This window comes from Frieseomelitta varia, unplaced genomic scaffold (assembly GCF_011392965.1).
Source record: "Frieseomelitta varia isolate USP_RPSP 00005682 unplaced genomic scaffold, Fvar_1.2 scaffold_380, whole genome shotgun sequence".
Taxonomy (NCBI): Eukaryota; Metazoa; Arthropoda; class Insecta; order Hymenoptera; family Apidae; genus Frieseomelitta; species Frieseomelitta varia.
Genome location: NW_025110124.1, coordinates 73,401 through 88,732, shown reverse-complemented (window position 1 = coordinate 88,732; position 15,332 = coordinate 73,401). Strand labels below are relative to the sequence as shown.

Genomic DNA, 15,332 nt, shown 5'->3' with positions numbered 1-15,332 from the left:
CCTTACCCCAGACGCTTGTTGTTGTAACTATTCGCTAGGCTGGATGGTCACCCATCCTAGCGGTTCCGCACTCTGTTTGCTTAACATCGAATATCGGTTGACTTCGACGCTAGGCGCACAGCCACTTGCGGCTTGTACAAGTTGGTGTTCGAAACTCGTACTCGAGGAACTATAGGTCGCTACATATATGTGAGTCTAGGCAGCGACTCTGAGACGAAACGCGCACAACCTTTCCTCACCTTACCCACATCATCACTTCCTACATTATCCTCGCATTATCATCGCCATTTTCAATCCCTTCATATAAAAGCCGCGACAAGGACAGATATACATCATCTGGCAGACGATGTCTCTAGACTGCGGTTTCCTGGATTGCGGACTATTTTTATACATTCATAGGAAATTTAAATGTCCGAAATCGCGCAGAAGGCGATTAACACAAAGAAGTGGACAAAATATCCAAAGTATGATGCTTTTCATAATATCTGAACAAACAATTTCATAAAGATTCTATTTTATAGGAAATTTAAAGGTACGAAATCGCACAGAATGCAATTAACACGCAAAAAGTGTATAAAATATTCGAAATACGATGCTTTTCCTAATATCTGATGCACGAAACAATGTTTTATTTTTTAAATTATAGATATGAATTTGCATAAAAATCCGCAGTCTAGTAATTACCTAATGTTGATCATTCATTCATAAATTCATATTAAGCCATAAATCATTCACAAATCAACAATGTTCAATGTTATTTGATATATACTACACAATGTCAATCGTTTGTCGTTCGTACAACTACGCACACATACAATTACAATTAATTTATTAAATCGATCGGCCCATTGGTTTGTGGCAATTGGATGAAAATTTCGTTGAACCAACGCACGTGTATAAATTAGCGTGTTTAACACGCTGCATTAAAATGGCAAAATGTACGTAAATTATTGGTAAACTGTATGCTCGAATTATGAACATTCGTCGGTGACTGGTATCAGAAGCTTGACTACGCGGCATCGATGGTTCTTAGTATTCACACATTGTAAGTTTATCTCCCTGACGGTTCATCGGATGAATAATTGCCGACGATGTCCAACAGGGACAGTATAAATGAAGACCTTTATAATTAATGAACGGCCGTGGGATCATTGTTTCTTAAAGTGTTCTGGCTGCTGTTATCATTGTGCTCGCCAGAACAACATAACCTTTAACGAAATATGTTTCCGACGAAGGATCTAGGAAAGTCGGATTACATCAGTTTAAATATCCAAGAAAGTGCGACATTCGCGCGAGGATCGTCACGTAGCCTTTGGAGAGTAAGCCGTTGAAATAATCACTTCCCACACGAACAGTGTGATTTTTGTCATTTCTGTGGAGAATTGTTAATAAAATAAATTTTAAAAAATTCTCTTTCCAGCAATGGAATCAATTGTCAAGGTTTCAAAGAAATATCCTTTACTTCTTAGTCATTACAATCATACTAGTTATATTTTATCTGTTACCTGGTGATAATAAGAATGGAGTTTTAGATGAAAGTGATTACAATAATATAGAAGTAGTGCAAGATACTCTTAAATATGAGAAGGTATGTTCGCTTGAATGTAAGTAACTTATTATTGTCTAACATCCTTTGTATCTTCTTAGGCGGTGGAAGATATTGTAGTGGACAATGTAAATCAGGAGCATAAGGGAGGTGGAGAGGTCATCGAGGAACCTGAATTCCAACCAGAAATAAATCAGGTGGATGATGATCAAATTGGAGAGCCACCTCAACCTAAGCCAAATACACTTAAATTTAGTGGTAATTTCATAGTTCTGTAATGTGATTAAGTTTAATCATTAACCTTTTTTGAGACCTGCTTAATACTTTCTACTGAAGCTCTCCAAATTAAATAATGCATAAATATTATTATGGATATATATTATTTTTGAGCATTAATTATTTATTAAAAACGGTAAAATTTACAACATACCTTAATTTGAAAATAAGAAAATTATAGTTAATAAATATAACAAATAATACATAAACTTTAAACTTTCGAGTGGCAAGAATGCCTCATATTTATTGCCATTGCTAAGGAATACACATATTCATCTTATATAAAAATAATTATAATCATACTACGTTTGAGAGATAGTAAAAATTGACAAACGCATATATGCGCCCATACTAACAGCTTTTGCTGAATGCACATATGCGTCCATAGGGCTCAAAAGGTTAATAACGTTGTAATTACTTATGTCTTATTACTTCAGGACCACAAAATAATAGACAACAAGCTGTAGTTGCAGCGTTTAAACATTCGTGGAATGGGTATAAAGAATATGCTTGGGGATATGATAATGTGAAACCAATATCAAAAAAGTACTATGAATGGTTTGGCTTGGGCCTTACTATAGTCGATTCTCTTGATACTATGTATATAATGGGCTTAAATAATGGTAATACTGATAATCTAAAACGTGATAATATATTACATCGTATATAGAATCGAGAAATATTTTCAAAACTGTTTGCTTTTTGTCTACAGAATTTTTAGAAGCTAAAATGTGGGTTGAGAAAAATTTAGTATTTACTTCAAATAGAGATGTTAATTTATTTGAAGTTACAATTAGGGTGTTAGGAGGTCTATTATCAGCATATCATCTTTCTGGTGATAAAGTTTTCCTAAATAAAGCTGTAAGTTGCCTGTTCTGTTTTTTCAAAAGCATATATGATGATATTTAAAGAAGTACTTTAGTAAAATTACTTGTTATAAATGACAGACAGCGTTAGGAGAACGTATGATGCCAGCGTTTTCTACTTCATCTGGTGTTCCTTATTCCGATGTAAATCTTGGTACTAAAACTGCACACGGTCCAAAATGGGGTCCTGATAGTAGTACAAGCGAAGTTACCTCCATCCAGTTGGAATTTCGCGATCTAAGTCGCAGTACAGGAGATCCTAAATTTGAGGTAACTATGGATATGTTTTATCCATGAATATATTATTATTTATATGTAGAAAAGTACGCAATTGTTATCCTTCAGGAAGCAGTAGCAAAAGTTTCGGAACATGTGCACCAATTAGAAAAATACGATGGTTTAGTACCCATTTTCATTAATGCTAATACTGGACAATTTAGAGATCATGCAACAATTACGCTTGGCGCACGTGGTGATAGTTATTACGAGTATTTGTTGAAACAGTGGCTTCAAACTGGGAAGACAATTAATTAGTTAGTATCTCATCATCTTTATTCATTGGAAACTTGTTCTTGTGTCCTTGACTGTTCCTCATGAATTTATGATAATCATTTAAATTTGTAAATGCTTTTAGCCTACGAGATGATTATCTGTTAGGTATTGCTGGAACTCAAAAACATTTAGTAAAACGTACAGCCATTAATAAGTATCTTTTCATAGCAGAATTAGTTGGAGCAAACAAAGAAATAACACCAAAAATGGTAAATTCTGGAATAAAAGCGTTTATGATAACGTAATGTAATTATTAATAATTACTATATTTGTAGGATCATCTTACATGTTACTTGGGAGGTACATTAGCTTTAGGAGTACATCATGGTTTACCATCTGATCACATGAATTTAGCTAATGAAATTGTTAAGACATGTTATCAAACGTATGCAATTCAGCCCACGTTCCTCGCTCCAGAAATCACTTACTTCAACATTCAGGTAATTATGATAATTGTCAACTTGAATAAAGATTATTACAAAAGCGGTATTATTAATTTCAGAGTACAAATGAAGAGAAACCAATGGATATGTATGTGAAGATGAATGATGCCCATAACTTGCTCAGACCCGAGTTTATTGAAAGTCTTTTCTACATGTGGTATTTTACTGGAAATAAAACATTCCAAGACTGGGGATGGCAAATATTTCAAGTAATTACCTAAAAATATTTTTTCATGAAACATGCATACTTTTATTTTATTGTATTTAATCATATATACATATAATTTAACAGGCCTTTGAAAACTATACAAAAGTGGAAAAAGGATACACCAGTATTGGTAATGTGAGGATTGTTTATAATACACCACAAAAAGATATGACAGAAAGTTTTTGGTTTGCTGAAACTTTAAAATACTTGTATTTGTTGTTCGATGACACGAGACAATTAGTAGATTTGGACAGATGGGTATTCAATTCCGAAGGACATCCATTACCCATGTACGAATCATAATCATAATCAAATCTGATCACAAAATTTCATGTATAAATTTGCACTGTTAAAGAAATCTTAACTACCTTTTGAGGCCAGTGGATAGATATATCCTAATGTCATACGCAAATAAGAAATTAGTCAAATTAATGTACTTTGAAGTACGAAATAGATGTGCATTTTAGGCTAATAATCTTCTAGTTATAGTTCTCAAACATTACACTTTCACAAAATCATTTTTCATGCGTTTTTCTAGGAGAAAAAAAGCACAGAAATTATGCATTTGCTAGCGGTTAACAATTTATACTCAATTTTTTACTCATTTTCCAATTCAAATGTATTTTCGAATTAATTACTATAATCTATTCCATAACAAATAACTTAAAATAAAAATAATATAAAATATATTCCAAATCACACTTTTGAACAGTGTATAAGAATTGTTGAGTACAATATTTAAAAAAAAAGCTGAAAATTTTTCTCTTAGCCTAATGTACCAAATCCTCTTTTTTTAAAAATAAGTTTTAAAATAAGACATACTTGCAAAATCATTTAGTTGCAACATAATAATGCAAATCGCTTACACGATGTAATTAAAAAAAAAAGGAAAAACAATGAAGAGTCTATTACAATATTTGATTGATTGAAAAACAAAAATTTAAAAATTACAATTACAGTCCAATAAGGAAAGTTACTTATATTTTATTCTTAAAAATCCTAGTCAAATTCTTTCTTTTTCTTCTATTTTCCTTCTATTTTATTTTCCTTTTTTTTTGTTACTAACAAATGTGCAATATTCTATTCCTTATATATTATAATATTTAGTTTTTCTAATTCAAATTTATTCATAAATAAACATGATATTTGAAAACAAATTTATTATCAATTGATATAAATCAATTGTTTTAAATATTCTTTCATTTATTGTAGAATTATGTCTATAATATAACTGTCTGTACTACATATACATATATATGTAGTATATATTGAATAATTTGAATTATTACTAAAAATTTATAATAATCTTAACTCATTGTTTTTCATCATAATTAAGGCTTATTTATTGCACATTTTTTATATAAAATATTGACAAAAAGGTTTACATGACAATTATAGATATTATTAGAACAAACAAGAGCAATCAATAAATTAAAATATTAAGAGATATATCATAGAATTATATCACAAATATAGCTGCTTCATTTGTAAACAGTTTTTGAGATAGTACTAAACTATCATTTAGTCAAGGTAATATTGTAGATTTTACTATGTATTATCTCCCAGAACAATTACTTTATATTAAAGGTAGTAAATTTTAAATTTTACTTTAAATTACAGAAATACAAAATATAAATTCTTATACTTATGTAGTTTTTGAAATGTATTATGTAAACTAGATCAATTTTATTGATGAATCAGTTTTACTTGTATATAGAATGTTATGTAAAAGTATAAAAATATAGTACTCTCAAGAAGAGATTTTTTAATAAAAATAAATTTTTAATTTTTCCATCTAAAAGTTTATTTTAACTATTAGAAATAATATTATGAACTTAACAAAAAATAATTTTCAAACACACATATCTGCTCATGCATTATAATAATTTAAGTAACTTTAATATTACTGTAATTTCTACTTGACAAAATTATTGAAAAGTAATGAATATAAATTTTAACTTTTTTTTATATATAAATATCTGTTCGCTTCATTCTCCAAATATATCATGAATTTTACATTTACATTTTGTATCTTTTATTATATTGTACAATTTAACATTTGTTCAAGCGTAATTCATTAGGAAAAATATAAATAATAATAATAAAAATTAATTAAGTCAGTTAAATATGTTACACCATTATGGATTATCAAATTGCACTTTGTGTTACTTTTTATTATTTAAATATATTCTACCTGCAAGACAATCGATGCTATGTATTCATATTTAGTAATATTTAAAAAATTTTAATGCCATTGAAAAGTAAACTGTATGAATGTACATTTCCTATATAAAAAGCAATTATAATTTATTAAAAAATTTCGCAAAATTGCGGCGTAATCTCTATAATGTCTTTGTAATCCTTATGATGTATTATAATGAAATATAATTTATTATTACGAAAAGTAGAATTCAAAAATTTTACAATAATCAATTCTTTTACATATACATCTCTGCTTTTGTCAATTGTTTATAAATATAAATATAACAAGTTTGTATAAATGTGAGTTTCACAAACTCTTTTTAATTGACATGGATTATAAGGTCATGGTAGTGCCTTTCATTTAATATCATTTTTATATATATTTACAAAATATATAATTTTTATCAATTTATATCCAAAATAATTTGATCGTATCGTTCTGACTTACATGAAGAGAGTAAGAATGTATTAAATTTTTTTTATACTTATTTGTAATTTTTTATACTGTAACTTTTATGTACAATTTACTTCTTATGTAATACCTTAAGACTTTATGTGAGAATGTAAAATATTATTTTATAGGATATTTTTTCAAGTAAATTCTTATTTTTTTTCTATAATGAAGTTTTAACATTTAAATAAATTTACGGCACTTAAACAGTCTTTAAGGATAATTAGCATTATGTCTTTTCATTCCTTTTAATTTCGTGATTATATAACTTGTATATAAATAACAGACTTGTACATATCAATATTATTTTTTTATATAGCCTATCTTTTTAGAAGAAAATACTATAAGTTAAGGATCCATTTGACGAACTATTATCTTTTGATGCTTTGTGTGAAATAATATATTCAAGCACTTAAAAACTAATATATCACTATGTAAAAATAGGAATGCATGGATAGCCATCATGCAGAACTTTCTTAAATAATTAAATTCGTTACTTTCAAGAGAGAATAATAGCCAGACAACATCTCTTTAAGATTTACAAAATTAAATTTGATTAAAAATATAAACTTTACAAATTGGAATGAAATGTTAACAGTCTATGAAATGTCAGTGATTAGAATTGTTATAATTGTGCGCCAAGTCAGTGCATGCTATCATTCCAGATTTAATATATATCTAAAATATAAGATTCGAATTACTTTCATCTCTAAATTTCATATAATAAATAATTATAAAAATATCGGATTTTTTCGAGTATCTTATCAAAAGTTTATCGTTCACGAAATATATTCTTAATACACATATGTTTCAGATCTTTCTTTCTTTTTTAAAATATATAAAAAAATTCGAGATGAGCACGGAATATTTTAAATACAGTTACAAAATATTTAATGCTTCTTTTTTCCTATGTAAATTGATCATTGAACTGACAGCCAGAATTATTGGAATATTGATGTTCAATATGTCGACGGAAACAGAATTAAAATTCTTCTCGTAATCATGTTGAATTGTGAAACGAGATGAATGATCGTTCGACACGAGGATGAAATTCCTGCTGTTAAAATATTACACACTCACAGCACTGCTGCGTGAAGTATATACAATCTACAACGCAGGAGTCGTTTTCAGGCTGAGTGACTGGTTTAGTTGCCTCCGAGTCAATCCCGTTCCTCTCGATTTTCGGCTGTGGTTCAGGCACTGGCAGCACGGTCTGCGTGATCGGCACTGCATTCTCAATCATCTCGGTATCGGTGTCAACGTTCAACAATTTATTTGTCACCGGAGTAGTAGGTGTGGTCGGTGTGATTTTACCAGGACGCGCTTCATCTGGTATGTCGTAGTCTACCAAAGGTATAGAAGTCTGCAGCGGTGGGGGTGAATCGTTCGACATGATGACACTGAAATGAAACTTTCTTTAGATTCAGATTTAGATTCTTTTCGATTTCTATTTCAACCTAAATCTCTCGCTTTGATCCTGGAACGACACATTATATTTTTCTACTTTAACTACTACCGCTACAGTCGGGTCTTTTAGATTTGTATGTACCTGATAAATAAACACGTGAAAAGTTTAGAAAATTTTTACTGAAATATGCATAGCTTAAGATTCAGAAGTACAAATATTAAAAAGAAACTTTATAATTATTTTGCAACTCAAGGCTACTGGCTAAACATCCTGTTTAGGTCATGAAAAACACCAACGTGCAATTCCAAGATTGCTTCTACATAAAATCAAGCATTTCTCGATATGGAGAAAACGTTTCAAATGAAATGTTCTAAAATTCTGTCCATTCGCATATTTCCATCTCTATGTGTAAGAAATTGTGTTGCACAAAATGTGAGATTTACAAGTTTTGATCAACCTTATAGATTTTGGAAAACGATGCTTGGCGTATAAGATGTAAAGATTAGCAGGGCTAATGTAAAGAGCTGTATGAAAGAACCAGAAAGGTATGTTATGCATTAATGATTTTCATAAATTAAATTCAAATAATACATCGGGTCAGTTGATCTGGTCAACTAGTGCCTCCGTTATTCAAGCTTGTCACGCAGTTGACCCTGGTCTTTTTACTATTCAGCTCAAGTTAGTCTTGCTCGTGCTTATCGCAAACGCACCTAAAAAATCATTACTTAACTCGAACGGTTGAATGCTTGTTTTCCTTAACGAATCGTATGAATTTACTCTTTGCTTGCCTTGTGATTTACTGTGACAAGACAATTACTACTTATACAAATTTTGGCACATGATACTATAATATACACGTAAACTTAGCACTGTGTGATTATTGGAATTTGTTTAAAAATGTTTATGAACGACGACAGTACAGACGAGTACATCTTTTCATCGGACAGGCCACAAAGGGATTTCTATTTTTTCTTTTTTCCTCCGCCCCTCCCCCCTCTCCACCTCTTCTGTTTAAGTAATTTGATAGAAAGTGTAAAGAAGAAGACGTACCACCTAGCTCTCATACACGGTTGCATTCTACTCTTTTCTTCGGACGTCAGAGTCGAATAAAATGATATTTGCTTGGCCATTTTGCGGGTATTTCGTGGATTTCGGCCGATTAGAATCATGCCATTTCACATAAGAATTTTTCTCGCCGCTTCGGGAATCTGTCTTTCCTTTTCCATCAACGCTGCGAGCAAAGCGTCGCGTCTCTCCTCCTGTTTTATATACCAAGTTTCACATGTCACTGATCACACTTCATCGATTATCGATTTCTCGATCCGACTTCAAAGTCAAATTTTACATGTCGCGGTTAAACGCGCGATATTTGAATGGATCGCGACAAGAGGAACAACTGAAGAGAAAATATTGTTGAAACGAATTTTCGGACTTTTGTTAATTGATCTACAAAGTAAAAAGGAATTATTTTTTTTTATGAGAGTTGCCACTTCGAGAAAGAAAGACACTTTTGCAAATATTTGCGACTAATCGAGGCCGGTAATAGTGGTAACAACTTCTACCAACCAACTGCATGCATTGAAACATATTTGCTTGTAATGAAACGACCGAGCTTTATACACGTACAAATTCATTTTCACACACAAAAGAAGCACAAAATTAGAAATCGTTTCGTAATCGAAATTGTTACAATTCTGATCTACATTAAACGAAAAATGAAGAATTAAAAGATTATGTTCATGCACACGTGAGATTACCAACTTGTAACATTTGCACGCGCTTGAAGATTCACAAGAGCAAAGTACACTTTTACAAGAAAAAAAAAAGAAGACAGACATAAAAAGACGTTACATCACGAAATAAACACTCGTTGAAACGAATAAATAACAGAAGTGTAGTTTCATTAGCATAATTAAAACAATTTGCTGTATCTCAATCGGTTGATCGTTTCTTTCTCATTGTCAGTTGCGTGTAGAAACAATCGACGAAAATCCAGTTCTACTTACGATAGCTCGATAACATCGATAGTTATCTCGATACTCGAACCGCTCTATTGTTCGTTAACCGGAACGAGAGTTCGTTATTAGCACGATTTCTTTATACGAGATTCTAAGAATGGAAACTGAAAGAAGTGAGAAATAGAGGAATTAAAAAGAAACATTTCAGTTACAAACAGCTAACAATAAGAAGTAAACTATTTTTAAGCTCTAATTGAACTGCCACAACACCGAGAGTTACACAGCAAATTGTGAACCTGTTTTTCTTCCCCTCTGTGTCACTAGCAACTTATGCAAGAGATTGATATAATCAAAGACAATAGAGATTAAAGAGGAGAATTAGTTCGTCTTTGCAAAAAAAAAAAAATTCATTCACAAAGTCATTCACAAATAACATCAAATTTCACGTTTATATACACGTATTCGAGATCAGTCACTGGCGCAAGCGACAATTGCACCTATATTATTTGCACGGATAAAGTTATTAGAATTTTATCAATACACTATATATATGTGTAAAAAATTATTTGTCATGAGTAATAAAAATACACCGCGATGACACGAACGAGCTCGTGTCACGTTTGAGAATCCACGTTGAACTGCTCGATCTTTCTCCTAATACTCTCCCATCCCGCGTGTATACACAGTAGTGCTGCGTTAAATGGTCGGAATTCTGCTTCGTTAAGCGGCCATTTCTATCCCCGAAGCATCGTGTCATGTATACATATAAGTACGATAAACAAATGTGTCAGGTATCGATATATATCAGTGTTGTTCAATAAAAAAAAAAGGAGAGATACTCGATATTTTCTCAAGACATGCATCCCTCGATCGAACCAGTCAAGATCCAACTTGTGGCCAGTTAGCGAAGCAGTACCGTGCGTGTACACCGTCAGGTATAAAAGTTTACATTGAACTTTGTATCACGCTTATTAAAAGAAACTAGGGAACGTGCTCTCTTTTGCAGAATTTCTATTACATTTACATTTAAGCGAAGCGGTAAAAAAATTGTTGGATAAAAGAATCTTTGTCACAAATAATATTTCAAATTAAAGAGTAAACGGGGACTTTTACGTCTGGCTGTACTTTTCGTGTGAACCGCAGAGGACCGTATTCTCCAACGAAAATCACTCCCACTTCTAACCTATGGTTGTAAAAACGATCCATGTATAGAAATTCAAAGAAACAGCGCGTGTAATAGAACGTATAATTTCTTTCCAATAGTAAATTAACAAATCAGATAATAACATATCTTACGAGTATATTACGTTCGTTTGAGTATTTTCAAGTAAAATTCCCCGATATATGATACGGCACAACAATATCTGTAAAGTAAAAGGATCTTATTGGGGACAACTTAAAAAGAATGTCCGCTGAATGAAAGTTTCACAAAACCGCAGGCGGGATTAGTATCACTTTTCAGAAATTGCGCAAGCAAAAATTTTATTATTAGAATTGTGGAAATATAAGGAATAAACAAAATTATTCGGGTTTCAGATATTGGTCGCACAGTTGGAACTAATTATTTCTTACGATACGATGTTTACATACGAAGGCTACGCGGTGCTCAATTATATGTAATGAAGAAAATTATTTCCAAGTCGAACTGCATTGATTATGAGTATATTACGAGTTCGATAGTATTAGGCTCAAAATATGCAATTTTGTTAACACTGTTACAATCCCCAGAACTTTCATAGTTGCAATTGAAAGTCACTTATCTCATTGCTATTGCGAAGGACAATTCACTTACTGAAGTTAGATTTCTCTACGATTACCTACAAGCGGATACCAATCTTCTAAAAATCATCTATAAACGATAATGTAAGATCGATCAAAATTATCCTTAAAAACATAAAATTCAGATTCCGGAATTTCTCGGAGGAGAAAAACGTAGGAGAATAAAATCGACGAGTAAACGAGCAAATGCAGGAAAGTTTCGAAGTAGAATCGACGGAACGGTGAAGAAAGCAAAAGAATGAGAGAGAAACAGAGTTGAGATCGGCTAGGAGAGAACGACAAAGGGTGAGAAAAGAAATGCTTAACCTCGAAATCTGGCGAATCGGCGGCTTTTGCTGAACTTACTCGTAAGAGCCACGCTGTGGCAACGGATTCTTAAAACGCATAACTTCGTGATCAACGGGACAATTATCGTAACGTATTTTCGCTTGATTACGGTTGTTTACATTCACAAATGACCGTACGCGGGGCCGAAATTACGTAGCATCTCAATTTCGACGAACAACGAGCACGCAGCACACGAAAGACTGGCAAGAGACAAGCGAAGCACCGTACGAGCTAAAGGGGGAGCAGGTGAGGTAGAGACGAAACTTGCCGGGTGAATGGCGCACAGTGGGGTATTTGCACTGGAACATTGGACGAGATTATTTCATATTAATTATCGTTATATCGTTATGTCATCTTGACAAAGGTCAAACGATTTAGCATCGCGCATCATTCTAGCATCGTCGATTTATTTCGCGAAAGAGTTATGCGATATAACTGCTAACTTTCAAAGTATCGCGTTACATTGGAAATTCCTTAACGATGCACGATTTTGAAAAAAATTTCGCCGACGAAGCAAATTTGAAAAATTGCTAGTAATAATTGCCAAATGACTTTCCAGTAACTGCGAAAATTATGAATTTCTATTCGAAATGAACATTCTATCATTTATCGATAATTGCAAAAAAATTATCTATTTATTCGGTTAATATGGCATTAAGTAAGGTTTGTGAGATTATTGACTCGTGCATCATGCACGATTGGACATAATTATCGTGGATAACATCTAATTATTACGCAACACGAATATAATAATTTTATTTTTGAAAGTTATTTTCAACGCGAAATATTATGACATAGTAATGTTACTTTCAGTGTATTATTTAATATATACATTACGTTCTTTGTTCTCCTCCTCAAAATATTTCTTTATTTCTATTATACACTGTATTTCAGTGCAAAATCTTTTTATATTAATATATTAATATAATTTAACGACTAAAAATATATTATAAATACAATTCAAAATACAAACGAATACGTATTAGTCGAAACTGATGCACCCTTCTCCTTGTCACTATATTCCCACTGCTTAATATATTAAGGACCGGATGTATTTTTACCATCGTTAATTTTTTTCTCTCATGTATCGTTACGAAGTTCCTTATTAACATTATATGAAACTTATTAGAAAAATATTAAAAGCTACTGAAGATAATTATTTACAGTAATAAACTATCTCCTAATCTCTTTTTTTTCTTTCTATCTTTCTCCCCTCAGAACTGTTATAATTCAAAGTGAAGCTATTTCTGGACTTTTACATAAACAGAGATAATAATATATCAATTTTATCGTACTTTGCAAATATAACGTATATTGCGTATAATTATCATTAACTTTTTTCCTGATACATATAATGAGATTTCGCCGAGGGACGTTCTCTTCAGTTAGTCTTATATCTTTTAATGTATGTATGTATAAGCAAGCCTACGTAAAACCGGTTTTAAAACAGAATGGACACAGAAAAAAATGAAACCTCTCGTGTCAATAGTTTTCGGGAAAAAATTTACTAGATGATAATTCCAACCTTGTACAATGTAAATACGTACGATTAAATAACATAATTATTCAATATTTCGTATTGCCAAGAAGTTTTCCAGAAATATTTTTAAAAACTATGTTTTTCAACGTACGTTTAAAGATGAACATAAAATGTTGATAGATATTTAAATATGTATTACTTTTGATCCAATATATACACTAGATACATTTGTACATCTGCACGTATGTATCTATGTAGATATATATACGTACATCATAAACTTTGATTTTTCTTCATTTCCATGAAAAACTAGAAATTGTAGATGTTATGTCTGAAAACGAATGTCATGTCTGAAAGTACAGTATTAACACGTGTTACTGACGCGCACACACACACACTTATTTCTTTTACCTTCAAAGATGACAGATTAAATTACATCTTTACCTTCGTGGAAGTCACTCGACACCACAAAGCGTTTGACACGAGATATTAAGATTCGATGAAAAGAGAGTGTTAAACACTGATTCGTACGAATTTTGCATGCACGTTACATCAGTATTACTACAAGCAATTATCTAATATCAATAAATTACGAAGAGCCACTATTTTGGTTCTAGTACTTGTAATATTTATGTAATACCTAATACCCCATACTTTGAATATTTTTTATATTATCCCGTTTTTTTGTAGATTAGATTAAACAAATCCACTGTCTACTGATCATCTTGAGCAGTCTCACATTAGTAGATTAGAGATTAACGTATATACAACTATGTACATGAATATTAGTTGCATTTACGTACAGATCAGAACGTTGATTGAGAAAGTAAAGAAATATATTCGTCAGATAGAATGTCTTCAAATCCAACGTAGTACGTTTTCATAAATATTCGAGATGTTTGATAAAATCACTGTCCAAGATAAGCGTAATTACACAAACACTCTAATCGCAAATAAACGTGCGAGTTTAAAGAGACTCGGCAGCGGCCTATTTCGACGACAATTGTGCAAGTGTTAACGACACGACCTCTAGTATCCCAAGGAAAATAGATTAGAATGCTATTTTCTCGATTATTTGTTTCAAGAAATAGAAAAAAAATTTTACCTGTCAGATGTGCAAGGAATCTCTTCCGCGTAAACATCAGCACGTGTGGTTATCGTCCCGTTTCTCATCGTATCGCGGTTGTCGCATGACAAGAAAGGAAGTCAACGTTCGATCTTGAAAAATTTTTTGAAAAGTTGACGGCTCAACAATTTCTCATTGCGTAATTCATTTCATGATATCATCTCGTCGCTTTGGGATCGTTAAATCATTCGATTCTCGCTATGCGTTCGACGGTTCGTCTCGCGTGCGTTCATCACCCTTGTCCTTAGTACTTTCTCATTGTCACATCTTTTTCCCCACTTAGAGTACGTCCTGTCATAGATATATTTTGTTTGAAATGTCAAGTCACGTATAAAATGCAAATTGTTAGAGAATTGTGAATTGTACTTTGACCAAGGGGGATGTATCTCAATACCTCGAACGAAATGAACGAAATATTTTTGTTACGAAGGCTACAATTAAAAATTACTTTGAATCCTACTGCGCGATAACAATGCACGAAATGATTCTAACCTCTCCTCACGTTTCAGTAGCTCAAGACCGACTGATGGAACATGTTCCGTCTTGAAGAGCCATCATACACAATTGGTATAAAAGAGTAGAAACATGGTTGACTATCTGGCTTCACGTATTAATTTGTAATATTTTCTTTTTTTACCTTGCGAAACAAAATTTCTAAGAAAAATTTCCTGGAATACGTTTAAAATAATAAATTTATAATAAAATTTCAT

General features: G+C 31.8%; 2 protein-coding genes and 1 long non-coding RNA gene across 15 annotated transcripts; 2 read left to right on the top strand and 1 right to left on the bottom strand.

The window, feature by feature from the left end:
* Positions 1-778: 778 nt before the first annotated feature.
* LOC122531219 (endoplasmic reticulum mannosyl-oligosaccharide 1,2-alpha-mannosidase-like) lies at positions 779-4,428 on the top strand. Its single transcript, XM_043658966.1, has 12 exons — positions 779-1,045; positions 1,103-1,319; positions 1,421-1,588; positions 1,648-1,804; positions 2,260-2,445; positions 2,535-2,683; positions 2,770-2,958; positions 3,034-3,221; positions 3,323-3,449; positions 3,516-3,680; positions 3,743-3,892; positions 3,976-4,428. Exons 2-12 carry the CDS (start codon positions 1,221-1,223, stop codon positions 4,192-4,194), a joined length of 1,797 nt encoding a protein of 598 aa, XP_043514901.1. The 5' UTR covers positions 779-1,045; positions 1,103-1,220; the 3' UTR covers positions 4,195-4,428.
* Positions 4,429-6,778: 2,350 nt separating this feature from the next.
* LOC122531227 lies at positions 6,779-15,267 on the bottom strand. 13 transcript variants are annotated; one of them, XM_043658980.1, is made up of 4 exons: positions 14,989-15,172; positions 14,602-14,913; positions 9,003-9,211; positions 6,779-7,944 (listed from the first exon to the last, which is right to left on the bottom strand). In XM_043658980.1, exons 3-4 carry the CDS (start codon positions 9,119-9,121, stop codon positions 7,605-7,607), a joined length of 459 nt encoding a protein of 152 aa, XP_043514915.1. In that variant the 5' UTR covers positions 9,122-9,211; positions 14,602-14,913; positions 14,989-15,172; the 3' UTR covers positions 6,779-7,604. The 13 variants fall into 13 exon arrangements, 10 of the variants coding, with proteins under 10 accessions (XP_043514915.1, XP_043514917.1, XP_043514920.1 ...); XM_043658982.1 differs by lacking the exons at positions 14,602-14,913; positions 14,989-15,172 and adding an exon at positions 12,035-12,517 and having other exon boundaries at positions 9,003-9,398; XM_043658985.1 differs by lacking the exons at positions 14,602-14,913; positions 14,989-15,172 and adding an exon at positions 12,035-12,517.
* LOC122531231 lies at positions 10,759-12,482 on the top strand. The gene is made up of 2 exons (XR_006307226.1): positions 10,759-10,845; positions 11,447-12,482. It is a non-coding gene; the product is annotated as an uncharacterized LOC122531231 (long non-coding RNA).
* Positions 15,268-15,332: the final 65 nt, after the last annotated feature.

Excerpts from the sequence above, each read along its gene's own strand:
- LOC122531219 (XM_043658966.1), top strand. The coding sequence starts at position 1,221 with ATGTTTCCGACGAAGGATCTAGGAAAGTCGGATTACATCAGTTTAAAT. Across the intron at positions 3,222-3,322 it reads ACTGGGAAGACAATTAATTA|CCTACGAGATGATTATCTGT; the intron begins GTTAGTATCTCA and ends AAATGCTTTTAG. Across the intron at positions 3,450-3,515 it reads AAGAAATAACACCAAAAATG|GATCATCTTACATGTTACTT; the intron begins GTAAATTCTGGA and ends CTATATTTGTAG.
- LOC122531227 (XM_043658980.1), bottom strand. The coding sequence starts at position 9,121 with ATGATTCTAATCGGCCGAAATCCACGAAATACCCGCAAAATGGCCAAG. Across the intron at positions 7,945-9,002 it reads CCGTGTATGAGAGCTAGGTG|TGTCATCATGTCGAACGATT; the intron begins GTACGTCTTCTT and ends GTTTCATTTCAG.